The sequence below is a fragment of the Glandiceps talaboti genome, chromosome 12 (assembly GCF_964340395.1).
Source record: "Glandiceps talaboti chromosome 12, keGlaTala1.1, whole genome shotgun sequence".
Classification (NCBI taxonomy): Eukaryota; Metazoa; Hemichordata; class Enteropneusta; family Spengelidae; genus Glandiceps; species Glandiceps talaboti.
The window spans coordinates 19,171,370-19,194,945 of record NC_135560.1 but is presented as its reverse complement, the minus strand read 5'-3'; the positions used below and the strand labels follow the sequence as shown (position 1 = coordinate 19,194,945).

The following is a 23,576-nucleotide window of genomic DNA, read 5'->3' as shown; positions in this document are numbered from 1 at the left end:
ATTTCACCATAATTCCTGTTAATTTGATTAATTGAAACCTTGAACAGTTACATAAGAAAGCCTAGGGACCTCACACTTCATACTTTACATGTCACACTTCACACTTCATACTTCATACTTCATACTTCAGACTTAATACTTCACAGTTTATACGTCACTAAAGCATTGCATCATGGGTTAATGACTGGATGAATGAACAGGTGCATCCAATGGGTAGATTTGTGGTTTTCCTTAAATATATGTTGTTTCAGACCAAAACTGATGATTTTAATAGAATCAACCCTCCCCCCAAAAAAATCAAATAAAGCAACAACACAAATTGTGGGGAGGGTGTTTAGCTACTCTGATGTGTCTTCCCACTGGTGGTGGAGGATACCTGCACTCCCTCCCTCCCTCCTCCCTCCCAATCGGTTTCAACTTGCCACCAGCCCACTGCTCACCAAACATTGTGAATGATTTACCCACCCCCCACCAGGAAAACTGCTTTCCACTATAAGATCAGCAATTAATTTTGGCGTGCATAATGTGCGTTACCTTTAATACAGACATCATCATGTTTCCCCTTCCACTGCAGGGGTATCGAAATCATGATTTCCCGGCCGCAACTCTTCCTTGTTAGCTCCCCTTTAACTACATTTAATATTCATGACAGTGGTAGTTTAAACTGTCGTGGTTTCTTTGTTTATATAGGGCTGTCTGCATCTACAGAGCAAACACTACTCTTATTCCCTGCACTGTATGTAGCGTTGAAATTTGTAAAACGTCTACAGAACAAAATGCGAACAATTCAATATCACCATTGAATCCTATTTCTAAGCTATGATGGTGACGATTGACAAACTGCGTACTAATTTCTGTAAGTTCTGAGAACGATGAACACATCTCGCATTCAGGGAAACGCTTTGTAAGTTCGGTACTGTCAATCTCTAACTAGCTCTTAAACACTTTTTTTTTAACTATTGGGAGCCCACCTGTGACCCAATATTAATACTCCGGATTGCTAAAGTGTAGCCTAGAGAGTAGTCGTTAGCTATTAAATCTAAATGGAAAAGATCTTCAGATTTAAAAGCTAACGGATAGTCTTTGGACTAATAATATGGGGACACGAAGAACGAAGTTGAAAATAATCAACGCAGAAAAGGTTGAAAATAAACAAGGCAAAAATGAAAGAACGAAAACTTGTTAGTGACACTCTAAATCATTGCCAGTGGAGAAGGAACTATTATCCGGGTTTAAAATGATGTGACGTGTTTTTTTTTTATAAAAAAAATGTGATTCAGCTGCATTGCAAGGCATTTCTATTTTTAAAAATGAAAGCTATTCACTATAAACACTTTTTGAAACTTTTTTCTTCAAAATGTGTCAAATACATTCATGCTGTTAATTACATATACTTTTCTACTTCTTCAATCATACGTCACATTCATTTCTGACAAATATCAACGTCTTCTAGCTAATCTACCTTCGATAAAACGTTCCTACTGATGTGTACCAAGTGGTCATTATATGAATTCAACAGAATCAGGGTTTATTGATACCTAGGGAAAAGTCATGATGTACTACATAACAGGTTAAAGCATAGACCCTTGTGTGGGGTCTATGGTTAGAGAGAGTTATAGTAACAATTAATATTTAGTTTGGGTACTAATTTGTACATCTTTTATAGGCTTATATAAGGAATGGTGTTATGACACTTCCCTTGGGTGGTCCTTCATTACACGCATATTGTTCCATAGGGACTTGTAGTATTTCTTAGATTGTTGTTTTCCTTGTCTACAGGCTAAATAATGTTTTGACGTGAATATATTGCCCCCAACCTTTATGGAAAGAACACTAGTATACAGTGTATATTGATACATTTGTAGTAGCAAGATTCGTGTGATATTTTCCCTAGGAAAACAACAATCTAAGCAATAATACGTGTCCCGTTGTCCCGTTGTATCGTTCTGCAGCTGGCTATTATGCCGAAACTATTGCCGTACGATTTCTACAAGACCTCTCACTCTTCTTCCAATTAGCAATCCCTGTATTTTTTTTATTATAAATTTAAACATATTCATTAAATCAATTGTTTAAAAGAGATGAAAGTTAAGGATGGTGAAAATTAATGATGTTTTGACTATGATAAAGCAATCTCACTTCAAGGATTCGTCTGAGTAATCGTTTTATAAACACCTACAATTCATTGCAACGGACATAGCCAAAAAATTCTTATTATTTCATTATTTACATGTCAACTACAAATGTTCGGTGATATGCGGTACTCTACACACAGCTATGGGTTCACGTATCGTGTACATTGTGCTTAATATACCCAGTATATGATTGCAGGAAAACCTGCAAGTGGCCGCCCTCTTGAGTCCATATTTAATATTATTTTGTTTTCACAATTTAGCCGTATGAGACTATATGAGGGATTTTGACAATCTTAGCTTCCCGACTGTTGTGAATCGAGGTAGTGTACGCCATCTGGCTAAACATGATGTTAGTATGTTAAGGGTAAGAAATTTACGACTGCCAAGAGGTAAATGGTATTTCAGAGGACAAGCAATGGGGGGGGGGGGGATTACTGGAAAATATTTTTGATATATGAGGGGCGTACCTGAAAAAATACTGAGGTGAAAGGGGAAGGGTGGATACTTTAAAAACTACCGAATGCCTCAACTTGTATTGCTAGACTTAATCCTTCATAAAGTCTATACAGTCATGTTGAATCCATTGGGAATAAGAAATCGCAATAAATTTTACTTGGTGCAACAATTCATACCCTGAATACATCCATACCAATAAAAGAATGAACTGTATACAATATATCAGGTGAAATAAATGATAGATCTAATGTTAAAATATACAAAATTTACTGAATCCATTGACAGACTGTGTTTGGAGTGATCTTCCTAATAATGTTTCTAACAATCCGTTCCTTGCCAGTTGAACTATATATGCATACTGTGTCAGCATTGATATCCATTGTGGGGTGAGGACTGTAATGTGTAAAGAACATTTGATTGAAACTTCTTTAGTCAAGCGTTATAATCCTGTGTTTTCACGTTACAATGATGATGGGTCATTTCAAGTCGAACTGAAAGAAAAACCCCATAACAGAAACACAAACCGTGACATGGATTTCAATCTGCCGTTGCTACCACAAGTACAAACACCCTGTGAAGTTAGAAATAGGTATCACAGGTCTTCGTCGATTATATACATCCGTTTTTGTTTTTCGTTCGTTTTGTTTTTAGAGTTTCGTTAATTCCATCAAATCCATACAGAATAGGAGTGATAGAAACGATAAAGATATCAAATATGTATATTCAATTGGATTTCATTTCATTAATTATTATGCTGCAAGGAGAAATTTGAGAAAATCATAATAACTGTGTGATTAGAAAATTCCGTTTTCACAACTATAGCGAGGTTCATGGATTGAGTACAGTACCGATAATGACGATGAAACTTAACCCTACAGTTATCCAACATTTGCAGTTATTAATAAGTTGTAGGGACGTACGTTTAGACGTAATGCTATATGTCTTCAAAGCCAATAGTAGATTCACACAATATTTTGTTACTCAAAATATATTGCATAGACGGTTGCCACGGCAAAGAGCGTCCCGTTTCTGAAATATGTTGATGCGAAGCCATCGGTTTTTGCATCCCAAAGACATCGACTAGAAATCTCTGCTCCTTGATCGGCGACGTTTCCAATGACAACATCGGCAATTATTTTGTGACGTTCGAATCCCATGAGTTTTGTCTTGTGTTTCACAACCTCAGCAATGTTAATCGTTAATGTTGTAGCTGTCTTTGCGTCGTACGTTTTCCCAACTAGGTGTGTGTTTAGGACGTTATTTAACATTCTTTCCACTCGAGATGCACTAAAACGTTGGTAGTCACCCGGTACCATTTTATACGTATTTTCGAGATTCAACTTTGGTTTGTTAGGCTTGTCCCGACCTGACATCATCTTTCCAGCAAATCCAAGCAAAGATATGGACCTAGATGCTTTACGGAAAGCGTTCAAAGCCATGGCTGGAGAACGACTTTTAAGGACCGTATCTCCTTCTTCTGTGACAGTCTCAGGAACTGACCCGTCGACATCTTTAGGGTCCGGTGGGACGGAACGTCGAATGGTAGTCACGGACACTCGTCTTTCGCTCATAATGTCTCCAACTCGTTATACTTGTGAATTAATTTAAGTAATTAATGAGCAATGAAAAGGAAATTGTTAACGTCTCGCTATGTTTCGTTGTTGGTACAACTATTAAACTATCGGTTTAACTTGTGCTGTGTTCAAACCCCGACAAGAGTATTAAACGGATCGTAAACTGTGTTCAATTCGTACCACAGTTACATAGAAACTGACAATGTGAAATACAGAACATAATAAGCCAAGTCACGAGGTGAAATAAGCTAATCAAATGCATCTTATTCTGTAGATTTTAATTCTTTTTTTCTCCCATCTCTTTATGTGATTGGGTAGACAAGTAATTATAAGGCACCGTGCAAAGTAACACACAATATCATGGTTTGACAGGCAATTACTTTCTGTATATGACAGTGATTAGTTTCTTGGGTCCTTTATACAAATTCTAATACATGGTTGCCCATATACAATTGTCACTTACTTTCAAATACCAGAGTTTAGACTGGTTTTAATTCACTGGCACAGAGTGACAAATCAGTTACGACGTGCTTTTGTAATTGTGCATTACCTTATTCAACCAAAGACGTATAGTCGAATTGTCGTTTTATACAGTGAGTATGAACGTATGTTTCTCTTTGACGCTAGAAGACTACGACCAACTCTGTTTTTGTCTATGGCTCTCAAGTACCTCTCTCCCACTGTCTCCCCGGTCTATCACTATCAGTCAGTCAGTCAGTCAGTCAGTCAGTCAATCAGTCTGTCTGTCTGTCTGTCTGTCTGGCTGTCTATATCTCTATCTCTCTCTCTCATACAATGTTCAAGATAAGAAAAAGAAGTGACAAGGTACAGAAGTCACCCCCCTCTCTCTCTCTCTCTCTCTCTCTCTCTCTCTCTCTCTCTGATTTGTTCCTTCTTCAGTTATTTTCATAGTCATATCGTATATCGAGGTATCTATGATTGCCATACCCCCCCCCCACACGACCAGAACGGACACGTTGTTAAATACTAGACTTGCTCAGATCTCAGACCTTTTTCCATTCTTCACGTGTTTTTTTAAACACAAGTGTAAAGTAATGAGCTAATTGCGAGATTAACGAAACAGTCGGGTGAACGCTTTAAATATACAAATGTAGCTCTCTAGTAAGTGGGACAAATTTTAAAAAAAAAAAGGATAGCGACATTTTATTTACAAAACTACAAATAAATAAGAAACTCACAACATTTGATTATCATGAGACTAAAGAAAATAATAAAAAATCCCCCAACTGACCGGTACCAGTCTCTTGTACCTACATATACATGGATGCATAGACCGATAGATGGCGCTATACTGATCCATAGAGGAGAGATCAAAGTTACTGAATAGGCAGACTTCTCAGACGTAGTGAAGGATTGGCTGTTTAATTCATTCCATTAGTAACAATGATAATGCATTTTGCACCCATTGCTTAGAGGTGTTTACATACAATAGAAATGTCCCTATGAAAAACACATTACCCATATATATCAAACATAGCAAGTTGCATCCAAATCAGACATTTTTTACAATTCAACTGACAGAGAGAGCCAGAGACATAAACAGACAGACAGACAGAGATAGAGAAAGAGGCGTGACCTTATGATAAAGAAAAATTATATGAAATAATGACAATATTTAAGCTTTCACTAACAAAAATAAACAAACACACACATGGAAACAAACATGACATGATATATGACATATGGTTTATTTATTTTGCATGAATCTGACACAAAGAAGATTGTACAACCATACAGATAGATCTAGAAATATCACAGTGCTGTGTGTGGACTTGAACACATCATTACCTCCAGACAAGTCAAAGTCTCCGGAGTTCATATTTCTACAACTATACTGAAGACAGAGTAGCAGTGTCTCTTTACAGTACATAATAGGAGTGCTCTTTATGACACCTTTTGTTCTATTTACCAAAGTAAAGTTATTGTGTTCAGCATTAGTCATCATAAAACACAAAATTGTTTCATTGTAAATTGAATATTAGGTAAGTATCTGAAATTGTAATTTGTACATTATTGAGATGTGGCTACACAGACTATATAAAAATGTGTTTTAGTTTTACACATCAAATATCCATTCAGATCACATTTATTTGAGTTGACATAACTATCTATCTCTACATACTGTAACTATCAGTATAATAATGAATACTATTTGTGTTGCCATAACCATGTACTCTGAACTGTTCTTATTTTGAACCCTAAGAACTCAAGATGAGGGTACTCCAACATTGAAGGAGTTTCCAGTATAAAACAAAATGGCATGAAGTCTTTTCTATGGTTAACTCTGATTAGTTACTTAGCAACAGTAATAAATACATTTGTTGTCTGTATTTTGAGTAATTATAGTATCAAAGTACATATGTATATGCTTTAAATTCTGTACAGTGGAATCTTTCTAAAGACTTAACAATATCACCCCTGTATCAAACTGGAGTTGTTTTAGTAGAATTAGACACTTTCCTGTGAATATTAAGTTGCTACTTATTTTGTCATGATAACCAAGTACTGTACAGGTATTCTAAGTACTCAAACTGTCTAAATGAGATTATGCAGTTTAGAATAAAATAGACTAAAATAGGGTTGTCATCAATAAGAAGTGATAATATGACAGATCCCCATGACGAATTCAAGTGTTGTATACTTGGGGTATTTTCAGACTGCTTGCAGTGTTCTCTGCAGTCCTACTTCCACAAGTGTAGCAGTTGAAAGTGTAGTAGAAAACACTGCTAGCACATGTGCAAATACCCCAGAGCATCTACACTGGAAGTCACACAGAATGAAGTTCTGTTATTATTACATATATTTATCTAAAACAGCAAATAAGATACTACCGGGGTAATAAGATACTGTGCCATTGAGCACTTTGTATACAACAAAATAATCACACCCTCATTTGCATATCATTTGCATGCAGGTATGCAATAATGTTTTCAGTATTGCACTGCAGTGAAAATACCACTAGTATGTGCATGCAATGCCAGTGCAAGTAATCTCTGGTACATATGTAGTACTTGTGAAATAATAAAATCATGATATTCCACAGTTTCAAATTGAATCATCCTATAAGAAAGACACACTTCAGATTAGATGAATATGAAAATACTATATTGCAACTAGAATATAAGTTAAAATGTAAAAATCGATGAGCTTAATATGGCAAGTTACCATGTGAGTTGTACCTGAATATATACATAAAGATATCTCATTTTTGGTCATAACTTTAAATTATTAAAATCTGTAAAAAGAAAAAAATTCCTTGTCAGTTTCATTGTTATATTTCCCTGATTACAACAAATAGTTATGATTTTTTCATACACATACACAAAAAAATGCTTCCAATTTCTTCAAAGTTCTTTGCCACATAAAGTGCAGACAAACTTGCTGTTAGAAAATAGTGCTCACAACTCTATTGCTAAATGTATACAAGTTCAGAATTCAAAGTACAGCTAATCCCAACCGACCATTACAAATGATGAAACAGTGCAAGTATAGCAGTCTTGATGAACTATCAGACTGTCTTATGTGACTTGATGGAGAATTCATTGAATAGAAGCCAAAACTTTGATACAAACTATACTATTGAAAGAATAGGTACCATCGTTTAGAGGATTTGTTTTTATTTACTTTGTAACATATAAAACATAGAATTACTCATTGTTAGGACAAAAGACAAGGTTGAAGAAATAGCTACCATTGTGACAATTTAAAACCTGGATGTTCTTTGCAGGAACACCATTTTTTGATTCCTGTTGTTTGTCTCCTTTTTCTCCTTACTGCCATGTTGCACTTTTTGCACACATGTATTATATATTGGATAGATCCAGTAATCTTTCCATTCTCAATCAGGGGAGCCTGCTCAAAGCCGATTGGACAATTCTAGCTCATTATGCAAATGTATACATCTCCAAAACAAGATTATTCTGAGCATACTAAAACATAGTGGGCAAAAAACCCCATCTAATTATGCAAATTTAATATGTCATCTCCAAAATAAGGTTTCCTGAGCATGCTCAAAATGGCTACTGGACTAAAAACCTTGATTCTGCAAATTTTGTATCTCCAAAACCAGGTTTTGTGAGCATGCTCCCTAAATCTTTGTACTGGGTCAGGTGACTAAGCTATTTGATAGTCTTGTACTTCAACCTTCACATAATTCATGTCATACTTCAAAATCAATTGACATCTTTTGGTATTGTTTGTAATTATGTTAATGATTAGTGTCACAAGTTTCTACTATGCTAAGTTTTGACATCTGACAATCTTATTTCAAATATTCATCTCAGTAAAATATTACTCAATAGAATGAAACATAACAATGCAAACATGATATAATCTGTCATTGTCATTAAAATGATCATTTGAAACTGTATTCAGTAAATTATGCATAGCAGTATTAAATTTAAATATGACCATATGTTACATGTTTATGAGGTGATGGTATTGTTAGTTGGCATTGAAATAAAATGGTGTTTCTAAATTGCCAAGATGTCAGATATACTCAAGGTTTATCTGTGTTGTACACTGACAATTTTGGTGTTATCAACTATACACAATGAACTGAACATAAAACACTCGATAAAGCAAGACAGAAGTAAAAGACGAAGTCACTTTACATTTTTATGAGGTGATGGTATTGTTAGTTGGCATTGGTGAGGCCTGATATACTCAAGGTACAGCAAGGTTGTACACTGCTGGTTTTGGTGTTTTCACTTGTACACAATGAACCAAACATAAAACACCCAATAGACCAAGACAAGTAGCATGGTTACTTTACATTTTATGGGGTGATGGTATTGTTAGTTGGCATTGACATAAAATGGTGTTTCTAAATTGCCAAGATGTCAGATATACTCAAGGTTTAGCCGTGTTGTACACTGCTGGTTTTGGTGTTTTCACTTGTACACAATGCACTGAACACAAAACACTTGATAAAGCAAGATAGAAGTAGCATGGTTACTTTACATGTTTATGAGGTGATGATATTGTTAGAGTTGACACTGAAATGAATCATGATGACTAGAAGCCAGCTATACTCAAGGTTTAGCTGGGTTGTACACTTAATATACTTAGCCATATTCTGATTTCATGACATTCCAATTTAGGCACTGTCATTATAGTGCACATCAAATTAGTATACTAACAGATGAAAACATACAATTTCTTACGTCTTACATCAGTAGATGTGTAGTTATTATACTCTGAACTGCTAAATTTGAGCATGATACATTTCTAATGTTTGAGATGTACAAATGAATCTCTCTGAACAGAGTCTGGAAAGTAATAATGTTGAGGTTTGGAATCAAAAATAGCATTACTGCAAAGTGTATGACAAGCCTGCAGCTACAGTGTAAACAGTGTGCAAGAAGCACATGCTGATAGGTTGCAGAGGTGTGCAGCTAACCATAACCTTTCTGCACACTGCAAAAGTATAAAAGATATAAATTGGTTGCAGAAGTGTGGAGCTACCCACAACCTTTTCAAATACTACAAAATTATACAAACTAATTGGTTGTAGAAGTGTGGAGCTACCTGCAACCTTTTCACACACACTACAAAATGAGTAGTTGTTTGCAACTTTGTGGAATCCTTAGACTTCCAATCACTTATATAGGCTTTACAATTTGTTATTGTCACGTGTGTTAAAAAACATACATTAGACAATAAAGTCTTGGCAAGATATTAAGTGTTTGCACATAAAAACAATACAATTCTCAGCTGCATCAATTTATAAGTTTTACTCAATGCATATGGTGTAAGAGTAGCACAGATTATAAGTTTTTAAAAACAAACTTTTCAGAATTATTTACAATGTATGACTACTTTGACTTTAAAATCATAAAAAACATCGGACTTCACTATGTCATCATATATTCTAGTCAGACATCGGAATAACTACAGTTTGACACTGACAGTATAACTAATAATCAGTTTAGTGTCTAGTAGGATTTGTACATCAAGTATTGATTTCAACTACTCATGTCAACATCTTAATCTATCAAATCACTGAACTGATCTGTTTATATATCTCCTGATTTCATCTACTAATCTGAAAGTGTTAATTACTTTATAAGGTGGTTAAACTGATCATTTTAGGTAGATTTATACATCTACTGATTTCATCTACTAGTGTCAAAGCATTACTTACTTTATCAGATTTGTAAACTGATCAGTTTTATAGGTAGATTTATACATCTACTGATTTCAAAGTGTTACTTATGTTATCAGATTTGTAAATTGATCAGTTTTAGGTAGATAATATATCTCCTGATTTCATCTACTGGTGTCAAAGAGTTGCTGTTGGCTTTTAAACAATGTTGTATATATGAGTGTATAAAATAAATTCTGGGCTGTGCCACAGTGCCCCTGTATCATTGTACTGGAAGTTATAGTGTTACTCACTAAAGTGTACTCTTACATATGCTACCTTGCACAGTTTATCTCAGGTGTGTTCACAAATCGCTACTTTGTTCAATGTACTGTCTGATTTGTTTTCAACATTGTTTTCTTGAGTTGTGTTCACAAAAAATGTAGGTGTCACTGTAGTATAATACAGTTTAATATGATACAACCCATACCAACCTTGAAAAAGCACTTCCGACTATGTGCCACAACACACTCATTTACAGTGTTAATATCATATCAGATTAAACCAACATTTTTTCAATTGTTTTTACATTAATTCTTATAAGCCTAGCATGTGGCCTTTTAATTAAGTCAATTTGAGAACAACGGTACTGAACCCATGAAAAGACACCAAATGGATGACAGTGTGACTAGGGTAATAGTTACATTAACATAACTCTCCACAAGGTGTAAACAATGTTTTATGACATGATCTAAATTTACATTCTTGTCAGTGATGAATGATTTCTTTACTTTACACTCTGGGTAACATTGTGAACAGATTGATTACAACAATTGAAACAGTATTACGACTCTTGTAATGGAGGCTTTTCTTTTACGAATATAAACACAAACTGTTGCTGCTCAATGTCGTAGATTACACAAGTAGGCTGATAGTTGTTCCTCTGTTGTGTGAATTTAATCACCCTGTAATCCAGATAGTGCAAATTTTGGAAGTCCCAACACAGTACACTTCAAGTTTATGGAACTATAGTTTTTATAGAGCACCCTACTGACACTAGTTAAACCACTGTCCTCTCAATAGCTTATCACTGTACAATAGTGACAATAGTTTTATTTTGAGTCTATCCTAGTAAACCGAATCCCTGGTTACCACATTAATATTTTACACCTGATATCTGAAAACTATAAATGATAATGGCACACAGTGGAATTACTTTACTTGGGTGTTATGGGTTGTAATACTCTTTGTATTAGAGTGAAGTTGTTTTTCTACTGACAGTCACAGATCCCTGTAATTTGACGGGATACAGCAGTTTAGGTAAGACAGTCCATGAATCTGATACCGGATCATAACACTCCATGCTGTCTATTGGTGAGTTAGGTTGGTTCTCACCTCCTGTTACATACAGTTTACCATTACATACCGTGGCAGCACAACTTGCACGTTTATAATTCATGCATTCAACTTGTCGCCAGCTGTCAGTATCAGGATTGTAACAATGTACTATTGTAGACAAACATCCAACCACATAGATGAAGCCTTTCAAGACAACTGCTGAGATGCAGGACAACGCATGTGGCATTGATGCCACAAGTTTCCATGTATCTGTTGTAGGATTGTAGCATTGTACTTTCTCTGTTGCGACCTCATTTGACACTGAACCACCTAGCACATACACATTGCCTCCACAGGTTACAATGGCTGGTGAACTCACAGCATCTAGTAAAGGTTTCACCTACAAGGAATAAATATAATTCAATCTGGGTAAAATTCGCTGTACTGGCAAACAAGAAAGACATTGGACAGTCTGAAAAAATAATACTGTTAGAACAATTCTGCATCGTTATATGATAATCCTTAGACTTACTCACATCTGTAGCCTCTGTTAGAAAATGTAGAAAGAGTTCACATTATACAATCATTAATAATAAGTAAAGGTGATATCTTGCATTCCCATTATAAATAGTATGCTGGATGAATAGCATTGTGAATAGCAGTCTGTGGCTTGTCAATGTATGGCTTTGTATTCTACAACCAATAGTCTATAACATGATTGTCTATCACTTTTCATTATCTTTCAAAGCTCTTGTTTTCATTTTTGCCAATGAAATTGAAATTGTTCATTATTTCTAAAACACATTGCTGGTAAATTGATATTTCAACATTTGTTTTTTTTTAATTGTTGAAGTTATCTAATGTATGTAAGTAGGTCACACTATCATTGCATGATTGATTCTATGTACATGTTGTTTAATTCAATTTAACACACATATATGCAGTCAGTCCTATTATGAATGACAGGGTTCCATGTCAACCTGTGACTGTCATTTAGTGTTTATTGTATGTTACTATAGATACAATTCATGGTCAATCACTCCACTGAGGGTCTATGCGTCAATGTACCCTCTACTAATGAGTAACAACATTTGTTTGTGGGTCAAAGGAACAGCTTTTGAATCAACACATAGCAAGGGACAATGGATATAACCAAATGTTGTTGTGTCAGTGCCATGTTGGCTTTAGAAGGTACACTGGTGTACCCACACTTTCCAGAAACAGATTACATAATAAAAATAGATACTGTGTGGTGCACAGCCATGTAAAGTATCACTATCTAGCCACAACAACTCTCTATTATTTTTCAACATCAAATTCACCATTTGGCAATTTTTAACACCAGCGTCAATTCTATGTTATCCTTTCTCATCTCATTTTGTGTTCTTTCAGTCTTCTAATTCTATATATGTGTTGAATGAATCAAATCAAATAAAAATAATCTTTATTCATCCAAATAAATTCAGATATTTGTTGAATGGTTGCCACAAGAGCAGTGCTCCAGTGTCCTGGTGTTGAATGAAATTTGAATTTGTTTAGTGTGTGAAATAACCTCACAATATTTGTCATGATTTATACATTATACATTAACATGGTTAATCCTCTTTCTCCCTAGGGGTATCTGTTTGTACACAAATAAGTTCATGCTGGGAAAAAGAGGATTAACTACCTTGATATTCTTAATTTGTCATCATCAGTGAAGTGGGCTCTTTAATCCAGTTTGACATGGCACTGATGAACAATAATTTTTTATGACACACCACAATTTGGTGTTCCCAGGATCCCCAATATTATATATGCTGACTCTAAATAATACCCGACCTGTATCATTTTGGCCCACAACATAAAGATTTGTTCTTTATTAGAGGACATACTGATCATTGTATTGTACACATTGTTGTAAACCACCTGGCCTCTGTGACAACATATAGAACAATACTTTTTGCCAGGTGAAAAAAATTACTTTGGCTCATAAATAATGATTTATAGTTGTATAAAAAGAACATAAATGACAAACTATGCCTTAGGAACTGAATAAATTTTCAAAACTAGTATATATACAAGCATGTCAAAACTCTATTTGAAAGTTTTGAAAAGCTTTTTTACACTAGATACATGGTGTATTTCAAACTTGACTTTTAAAAGCGAGTACCAACATCATGCAAACCCAGTTCTGTTTTTATCTGTGGAGGTGTGTTAATTGTTTCAACAACAATCTATTGGACCTCTTTATATTACAGCTATTATCACAAATGTTAGTTCACTGTAATACATGTAAATATTGGATGTACTTCTTATAAATGACATCACTAAACCAATATTGACACATCCATGTCAGTACCAGTACAACTATCTCTCTTTCAACATGGTGAAACTTTGAATGTTTAGTGAGTGAAGTGTCAGTGAAAATTTGAATGTGTTTTAAGTGTGTGACGTTGTGGGTGAACCTTTGAATTTGTAGACTGCAGAATGTGTTTAGTGTGTGAAGCCACTGGTGAAACTTTGAATTTGTTTAGTGTGTGAAATTGGTGGTGATAAACATTTACTATTCATTCAGCTGCACTTCAAACTATTCTGAAAACATTTCATCACTCAAACTTCAAAACAAAGGCAATCTACTATTATATTTTATTGATTTGGCTGCTAGTAGTTGTAAATAGGTCAAGCTAGAAGCAATAACTCTCAAATCCCTTGTCAATTGGTCACACAGTTGTAAACTGGTAAATACAATAGTTTGGCACTAATGAAAATGTCAGATGAAAATGACAATTGACAGGACTGACAACATTTCTAGAATTCTTTCAATTATCATTCACGTTGGTAAGTAGTCTAGTGCCTAGACAGTATCATTACGATTTATACTTTCACTCACAACTAAAACCACAGTTAGAAACCATAGTTAGTTAGTTAGTTAGTTAGTTAGTTAGTTAGTTAGTTAGTTAGTTAGAAACCACAGCTGTACAGTTGGCATCCAGACTAGTTGGTGAGTTACTTGCTATCAAAATATGACAGAGTTGTGAACTTTCTTACTCTTTTTAGCACTCTTAAAAGTAAGTTCAATGATGGATTTCATACTGAAGTTGTTAACTTTCCCATTGTAGAACTGTTGACAACTCTTAAAATGAAATGAAATCATGTATTTTAATAGTATACTATAAACATAGAATTCTTTTCACAATTTCCCTGTGTTTGGTGTAAAACATAGTACATATAGAGTGTTTTCTATTGATGATTTTTCTCAGTTTGGTGACTTGTTTGCTATAAACATTGTACATTTATATAAAGGTATCAGGTTTATTTTTATAGTTCCTGTTCTTTCATAGGCAATGTATACAATCTACACTAGTCTATAAAATAAATATATTGTATTTTGGGGAAAATAGTAATGTTAGAAAGCTTGAACAGTGACACACCTTAGTCTTGTTATTAATCTAACACTTAGACTGGCACAGGATCTTGGGAGAATTGTTTTAGTCTCATAATCTCCAAATGTTTTGAGTTTGTTATTCATTTTTAGTTTTGTAAAGGAAAATGAAAAAAAAAATCCAGACACCTATAGTCTTTGAAGGGCTATGTGTTCACTCGACTCTTGCGCTAAACTCAGTCTGGTTATCATTTCACACAAAAGAAAACAACTGTGACAGTCTGTGTTTTAAAAAAAATGTAAAGAATGGAAAAAACCCTGAGACTTGAGCAAGTTTATCTAACACTGTAAATTATTGATTTCCTTTTTTATTTATTGCTATGTTTCAATTTCTGATCAATTCAAGTAGCGTATTTAGAATCCTGGAGAGTTACATATTGTTGAATTATGGTTACTCTTTTCCAGTGTTTTAATACCTTCCACATTTGTGTACTTACAAACACATTGTTTATTCATGATGGCCAATCATTTATTTCATATACTAAAACATACAATTAGGAAACATAGAAACTGTTCAAGAATGCCAAATTTTATCAAACTACATTCACATGTCTTTGACGGTGAAAAAAACAAGATATTTTGATGGATTTTTCATACATCATTATCCTTGTAACATATGAATGGTTACATCATTATTTTACTCAGAGAATAACATTATCTAGAAAAGCTACCTACCTGCCAATCTGTCAAGTTCTATAAATTGACACTTTGAAATTTAATATTTTCATAATACTCTGACATATTCATACATAATTTGGTCATGGTTGATTTCATGATTTGAACATTTCAAAATATGTTTTGGTAGATCCTAATTTGTGAGCCCAAAGTATGTTTCCACCTGAGAAGTATGTTCTAGCATTACCAAGGAAAGACCTCGTGATGTATGAAGATAGTTCTAAACATCCCAGACTGGAAGATTCATGTGTGTGTGTGTGGTGGTGGTGGTGGTGGTGGTGGTGGTGGTGGTGGTGGGGGGGGGGGGAATCTATCAATTTTTATAGGCAAGTGATAAGGAACGACCACAGCGATGAATTTTTCAGTCTAGATACATCCTTAAAAATTGCATTTACCATATCATGAAAGTAAGTTGATAATATAATTAAATAATATAATTATAAATATGTCTAGTAGAATGTACAACTCCTTACCTCTTCCCATTTGTTATTTTTTGGATCAAATCTTTCCACACTGGTTAACCTAGCTGATCCATCATATCCACCTACTACATAGACATAACCATCTAGTGATGTTGATGCATGTCGGTGTCTTGGCTGGTTCATAGGTGCTGACTCAAACCACTTGTCTCGTTTGATACTGTACATGGATACCTTGCCTTGCAAGCCAGTTACATAGATATCATTGCCGAGTGATGTAACGCTGTATGCACTGTCGCTATGTTTGGGTAATTTCGTCAGTGTTGACCACATCTGATTTGTTGGATCATAACAATTAACATCTGCGATTTTACCATTGGCAACTCCCACTCCGCCAACAATAACAACAGTACTTTGTAACCGTGCACGTTGACTTTGTGGTGTTATAAGATCACTTTTTAGAGTTCGGTATTTCTTGGTGGCTTTCATGAATTTATCAAAGACATCAGATTTCACCACATAGCTGTTTTGTAGAATCACTTCTAGTAAGAATGTTGAAGACAGGAGATTGATGCGTAGTTGTTCTAGAAGTTCTGAGAGATATTTTTCTCTCTTCATAGAGTCATGAGAAACCCATCGAATCATAGTTTCAAAGACGGTTTCTTCTTTCTCAATGTGTAATTCATCACATGATAAATAGTCTAACACATCATCCTTTGGTAACAGTAAGATTTCATTATGTTTACACACTTCAGGAAAGTATTCAAGAGCAAACTGCCAGGCTTCGTCACTTAGTTTAGTACAGGAATGACGGTCAGCAAAACAGTATATGCCAAGACAGTTATGAACATCAATCTGGCTTTCCAGGAAATCCGCACATGCATCCCGGATTGGGATAATCTGGAATAAATCAGCAGCTTCCAGTAGTGCTTGCACATTCTGTTCTGTTATCTGTATTCTTGATGTGTATGCATATTGGAGAATCAAACTCATACTCTGTGCTTTGATGTTCTTGATTGTAATTACATTTTCTCTTTTTTCCTTCAGATCTGTTGAAAACATGGACATGAAATAGCTACTTGTTGCAGCTAAAATATTTCGATGACACTCAAAGTCTGTGTTCTCTATATGCAGCGTCACATCAGTGAAGAGATTGTTTGACCTCATTTCATAAAGTTCTTCTAAAACATCACTAGAATGGACTGGTTGATGGAAGTCAAAATTGTTTGGTCGGAGTGCTGATGTTGGTTGTCCAGGTGATACCGGTAAGGGCAATGGCCCTAGTAAGGACGACATCCTGAAAACGCTCAATCTTTTACAATTTCTGTAATAAAAAAAAATGAATAAATATTTCTTGTCATGAATAAAGGACTCAAAGATTTTCAAGAACAATGTGCTAAAGCAAAAAAGAATACATAATCTTACATTACCTACGAGATGATTTAAAATTCCCACAATTTGAGAATATTTTACGCCACATTACTGGTGAGGTGATACTTTAACTTCAGAAATATAAACTGAGACTAATTAAAAATGTTATACTACACACTAGTAGAAAAAATAGTACAGATTACGACATTTTCCGTACTATAGTTCAGATTGAGTTCAATTCTGTACTTTTATGCTGATGAGGTGGACGTTTCTGTACTTTCCCATTAGCGCCTGTCTAATCGGATTATACGCGATCTGAAAAATAGTTCAGATTGCGAGTCGGAAGTGATTTGAATACATTTGCATTTAGTTCAGAATATATTCATGAGTTCACCCCGATAACCGGGCAGTAAACAAATGAATATTCAAATCTACCGTGCTTGCAATCAATACGTACATAAACGCTATACGTGTAGCTAGTGTATTCGATACATATATGTATGTATATAAGCAGGCTTATGATATGAACTACATGGTTAGGACGTACGTAGATTGTAATATCACAGGGCTCATTTTGAAATAAATGTTCGTAGTACGCCTTTTCATTATGCACTACATACCGCCACCACTAAACGTGTTTCACATTTCTACGCGTTTGATGCATAGTAATACAGATTTAGATGACATGACAATCGTTTCCAATAATAGTTTAAAATTGGGCCACAAATATTGCTAGTGTATGGAGCTTCTTAACAAACCTGACCGGCCAATAGCGTCAACAAACTCACAGTAGAGACGTGCTGACAGATTTGAGTCTGTGGACATTATTTCTAGCTAAGTAAAATTGAGTGACTATTGGGAATATTATATGGCATCCATGTCGTCCATGTCGACTATAGTTTCTGACGGACCGTGTTATGTACAACGTAACGCTGAACGAAATACGGTCCATCAGGAATTAACTAGACTAACCTCTATGGGAATAGTATTCTTGTCCATGTGTCGTTTATAGAACAATTAAGTGTTAGGGTGTGATCTTCACAGTAATAAACAAGCCTTTAGAAGAACAACAGGTATTCACGCCTCAAATATCTTGAGCATCATCCAAATTACGATCATGAGCACCAAAGTAAAGGAAATACTTAATGACGTTCGGCATGCAGACCCCCCCCCCCCCCCCGGGCCCGTACCTATGGGTACATGCCCGGCATCCATGTAACTGTTATATCACTCTACGTGACGATTCTGAGGGCCCTCATCTCTTATTCTCTTGTTTTATTTCAATGTGGTATACTCATAACTCCTGTTTTTATAGTATAACTGTACAATTGGCTTCGATCAGTGCATTCCAGATTTTCATGAGTCATGTGTGCACATTGCACAGATATCTGCAGAATACTTAAAAGGATTATGGGTAATGTATGCATATGCGGGAAAAACAAACTGCTGGAAGGAGCATAGTCTCGCTGCCAGACTCGAGACTATCGTCCCTAATCTGTTTACCGAGCGGCGCAGCCGCGAGAAGAGAGGGGGACTGGTCCCTCTCTTCTCGCGGCTGCGCCGCTTTGTAAACAGATTAGGGACGATAGTCTCGAGTACCGTGGCCGGAACTAGAAGACCGACACTTGAACTAGAAGACCGACACTTGAATTAGAAGACCGACACTTGAACTAGAAGACCGGTTTTTTGAACTAGAAGACCGACACTTGAACTAGAAGACCGACACTTGAACTAGAAGACCGGTTTTTTGAACTAGAAGACCGACACTTGAACTAGAAGACCGACACTTGAATTAGAAGACCGGTTTTTTGAACTAGAAGACCGACACTTGAATTAGAAGACCGGTTTGTCGTTATCGGCCACGGTACTCGAGTCTGGCAGCGAGACTAAAAGGAGCACTGACTTTGCCCTCATATCTTCATCCCATTTTGCACTGAAGAAGTTTCACATGGCTCTCATATTTCATATATACTCTTTCTAAATATATGGTGATGCAACATGAGTAGAAATAACTGGGGTTAACTAAATTTGGTAGTCAATATAGCAGGTTTACCATCAAACTGACGCAAAATTTGTTTCAAATTTGTCTAGTAAAAACCTTTGGCCCAGTTGTCGATTAGGCTTACAAGTTACACAAAGCATGATAAGACACTGTGAATGGTGCAAATAAACAACGTGCGAAATGCCAAATACCAAATGCAAACAATACAAGCGAACAAAAGGGCCTGTATGCACTCTAATAGCCCGATATTTTGCCTGAAATCAGGCTCACATGTGCGAACGGTGTGTTTTTGACGTACTTAGTAGGCAGTGATGTAGATAATAGCCGGTTACCGGTCACAACGCCCAGCTATAACTTATAAGTATAACAGTTGTGGGACCGGCTTAGGAAAGTACTCAAACCCGACGATCATTGAACAAATTCTAAGGTTGGAAAATTAAATATGAGTTGCCCGGGAGTTCTAATAGCAAGTAATATACCCAAAGTGTAAACAAAAAGATAAATTAATTCATAATTATTTGGAAAACATTAGACGATTACGCAGTAAAACAAGACTGGCCACGCTATCGCTAGCGAAAGCCTTCAAACTAGTTTCATAACGACCGGACGTTGAAGGAAGCGCGAAGCGAAGTGTGAGGTCAATGTGACGTCTCATGATGATGTATGATGCATCAACATGACGTTTACGTAGAGTTGCACTAAATGTTTTCTAAACTTCAGTGGAAAGAATTTTTGTCGATCAGACACTGACTATGTTTAAATTCTTAAAACATCTGAGAAAACTGAAGAGGGGAAGCAAAATGTGACACTGACAGACAAGCCAGACGTACGGCACATGTGCAGAAGGCGAGGCACACCCTCTGATGCAAACTGGACAATTATCGTGCGTGTCACGTATAAGGCATCAGATGTAATACATGTAGCTAACCAAATGTTCTTGTACTGCAGTCTTTCTTGTAACAGGTATCGGAAATTGTCAGAAACCTGATGATTTTATGACTGAATAAGTTTCGATACGGAGACGAGAGAGAGGGGGAGACGAGAGAGAGAGAGAGAGAGAGAGAGAGAGAGAGAGAGAGAGAGAGAGAGAGAGAGAGAGAGAGAGAGAGAGAGAGAGAGAGAGAGAGAGAGAGAGAGAGAGAGCGGAGACCAAACTAGAGTCGGTACTCACCCCACCACGACATATGCATTTTTGTGATTTTGAAACGATAAAGAATGTTAATATGAATATTGGGACGATTGGAAATCGGACGATGTGAATCGTAATCGAATATCTCAGACCATCCACAATATATGTCGTGTTGACTTAGGCGATCCCAGAAACCATTCTTAGTTTACCCCTTTCACATATATTATCAACCATGCTAATGTTTTGAAACAAATCTCGATTAACAGGTAATTTAGCGCTTGAAAGATGGCGACGTCCATACCCCCCCCCCCGGCTGCACATATTTTAATATGCAATTATACATTACCCCCTCCCCATACACGTCAGAGAAGTACAGTATGGTACACTATATGACACACTGTAAACTAACAGTGGAAATCAACTTCAGTGTCCATACATATCAGACATAGAGATTTCTTTACAAATGGATGTGGGCTCATTGGGCTGTAACCTGTACTTGGAAAAACTTAACCAGCAGAGTTTTCTTTTTGAATCCTATGTCTTGACAGAAATGGCACCCCCCTTCGATAACTAGTGGGGAGGGTGTGTCCCCCCTCCCACAGTAGGTAATTTTTTGAAAAATAAGGACATGTAGGAGGCCATTTAGCGGCATAATATTTCAAACCATACACATTATTGGAAGCCATAAAGTACTTGAAAATTGTCTTCAATACCCAAATTGTACTCTCATTAAATTATTTTACAACTGTATTACCTACGCTTTAACTAATACATAGATATTTTGGCAGACACACACATTCGTTTGGCCATTGGCTGCCTAATAATTAAATGTGTGGAAGGTAAATGAAGTGAACAATTTTGCAAAGTACAAGGTAAACGATTGATCCTGTGGTTTGAATGTTCAACAAAGTCTCCACACAGAGAGATAGAGCAAGAGAGAAGGAGACATACGGAGACGAGAGAGAGAGAGAGAGAGAGAGAGAGAGAGAGAGAGAGAGAGAGAGAGAGAGAGAGAGAGAGAGAGAGAGAGAGAGAGAGAGAGAGAGAGAGAGAGAGAGAGAGAGAGAGAGAGAGAGAGGCATACACTTATACAAATGTAAATTTACTTGGTAAACAACTGCTCCTGAGGTTTAATTTTGGTTCAAATCATGAGCAGAATATTCGGGGGGCCTTTCAGACCATCACAATTGTCATGCCCCCCTCCCTTTGAACCTCAATTTTGTTCATGCCCCCCCCCCCCCCGTAAATTCTGACTCCAGCATAATTTCAAGATTATTCCGAGCTCGGTATTACAGGCATTCGACTAGAGTCTTTATACCTCAAAGATATATAACAGTCCATTTCTGTACAAGGCATATCAGAAACCAAACATTTGCAGTGTGGAGTGCCACAAAACCCTGTGCTTGGTCCACTCTTACACGCGTATGCTGTCTATACACACCACCACTTGGAAAGCTAATCCGACATCAAAATCTCAATATGCAACAACATGCAGACGACAACCAGATTTACCAATATATTTCCCCAATCACATACGTCAACTACAGTAACTAAGATGGAAACTGTTGCACATGATATTAAACGACCCAAAATAAGCTAGTTTAATGATGGCAAAACCGAGGTCCTCCTTATCACGTCTCAGTTCAACAGGCTTCCTCGTCTCATGAACCACATCAACATTGGATCGTCTTCTGTGCAGTTAGTGGATTCAGCATGTACCATTTGTGTAACAATTGATGACCGTTATAACCTCAAGAAGCACATCTCGTTGACATGTAGATCAGTTCTTTTTCACCCCCGAACAATAGGTCGCATCATTGACAGTGGAGGGGGCCCCTCCACTGTCTATGGTCGCATACGCCAGTATCTTACAGACGGAGTTTGTCAGAACCTTGGTCATGCACTTATATCATCGAAACCTGACTACTGAATGGCCCTTCTGTATGGGCTGCCAGTTAAAACATTGTCCCTCTTCAACATGCCCAAAATACAGCAGCTAGGATTGTGTCAGGTACAAAGAAAACAGATCACGTCACATCGGTTCTTTCAATAACACAGTTTAGTTAGAAATCACACTGGCGTCAAGTGCAGTTACATAATATACCAGTAGGTAGGGCCTACATGTACATGTAGTCTCAGGTCACTACATTGTGGTCTGAGATGTAGTTTACACCACTATGACCTAAGAACTTGAACCAGGGCTGAGGAGAAGTGGTCTGAGGTTAAATTTTTGCAGCTCTCGTTCAGCAATCTCAAAACATTTCAGCCTGCTTCCCGTAATGAACACTTGTCAAGCATTTTTGTAGCTCCCATACTCAAAGACTACATATATGTTTATATACGACTCAAATTATAACACTGAAATTTACTTTGAACACGTTCAGTTTCAGTAGACGTATTAAAACCCAAAATCTCCACCGTATAATTTAATATCGGTAATAGTTTACAGTCAAAAACTTTTAAATTTAGTTTTGACTAGGAGGTCCCCAAGTTTTGCAAGTTGACTCATGACCGCAATCATTGCTTTACTCGCTTGAGCTGCAAGCGCTAAATACCATAGACCACTGCTCGACATAATCACGCCTAGATATTCATAAAAAGCGAACAACGTCGAGTTTATGACCACCAATAACCACTTTTCAATTTTCTTAAGAATTTCATCTCTTAGTAAATACAATAATTTTAGTTTTGACATACATGTAATTTACTTTCAAAAGACAATGTTAGAAACCCCTACCCCATTGATTCATGTGGGAACATGCCTTTCGTGAAGAAAAAATGGTTACATAACATGTCTACAAGAATTGTTGGAGAATGTCTATGTAGAATGCCACACTGATCCCATATCCACACCTTGAGTTTTATTTTTATTGTTCTTCAATGATCTCCTTCAAAGTAATAGTCTGGATGCCAATATGGTTTCTAACTAAACCACGTCTAGCCAAAA

General features: G+C 36.3%; 2 protein-coding genes across 2 annotated transcripts; both read right to left on the bottom strand.

Moving 5' to 3' along the window:
* Positions 1 to 3,568: 3,568 nt before the first annotated feature.
* Positions 3,569 to 4,162, bottom strand: LOC144443063 (dynein light chain Tctex-type protein 2B-like). Its single transcript, XM_078132436.1, has one exon. It carries the CDS (start codon positions 4,160 to 4,162, stop codon positions 3,569 to 3,571), a length of 594 nt encoding a protein of 197 aa, XP_077988562.1.
* Positions 4,163 to 11,523: 7,361 nt separating this feature from the next.
* Positions 11,524 to 17,423, bottom strand: LOC144443217 (kelch-like protein 24). The gene is made up of 2 exons (XM_078132627.1): positions 16,182 to 17,423; positions 11,524 to 12,009 (listed from the first exon to the last, which is right to left on the bottom strand). The coding sequence occupies exons 1-2, from the start codon at positions 17,421 to 17,423 to the stop codon at positions 11,524 to 11,526; spliced, it is 1,728 nt and encodes a 575-aa protein (XP_077988753.1).
* Positions 17,424 to 23,576: the final 6,153 nt, after the last annotated feature.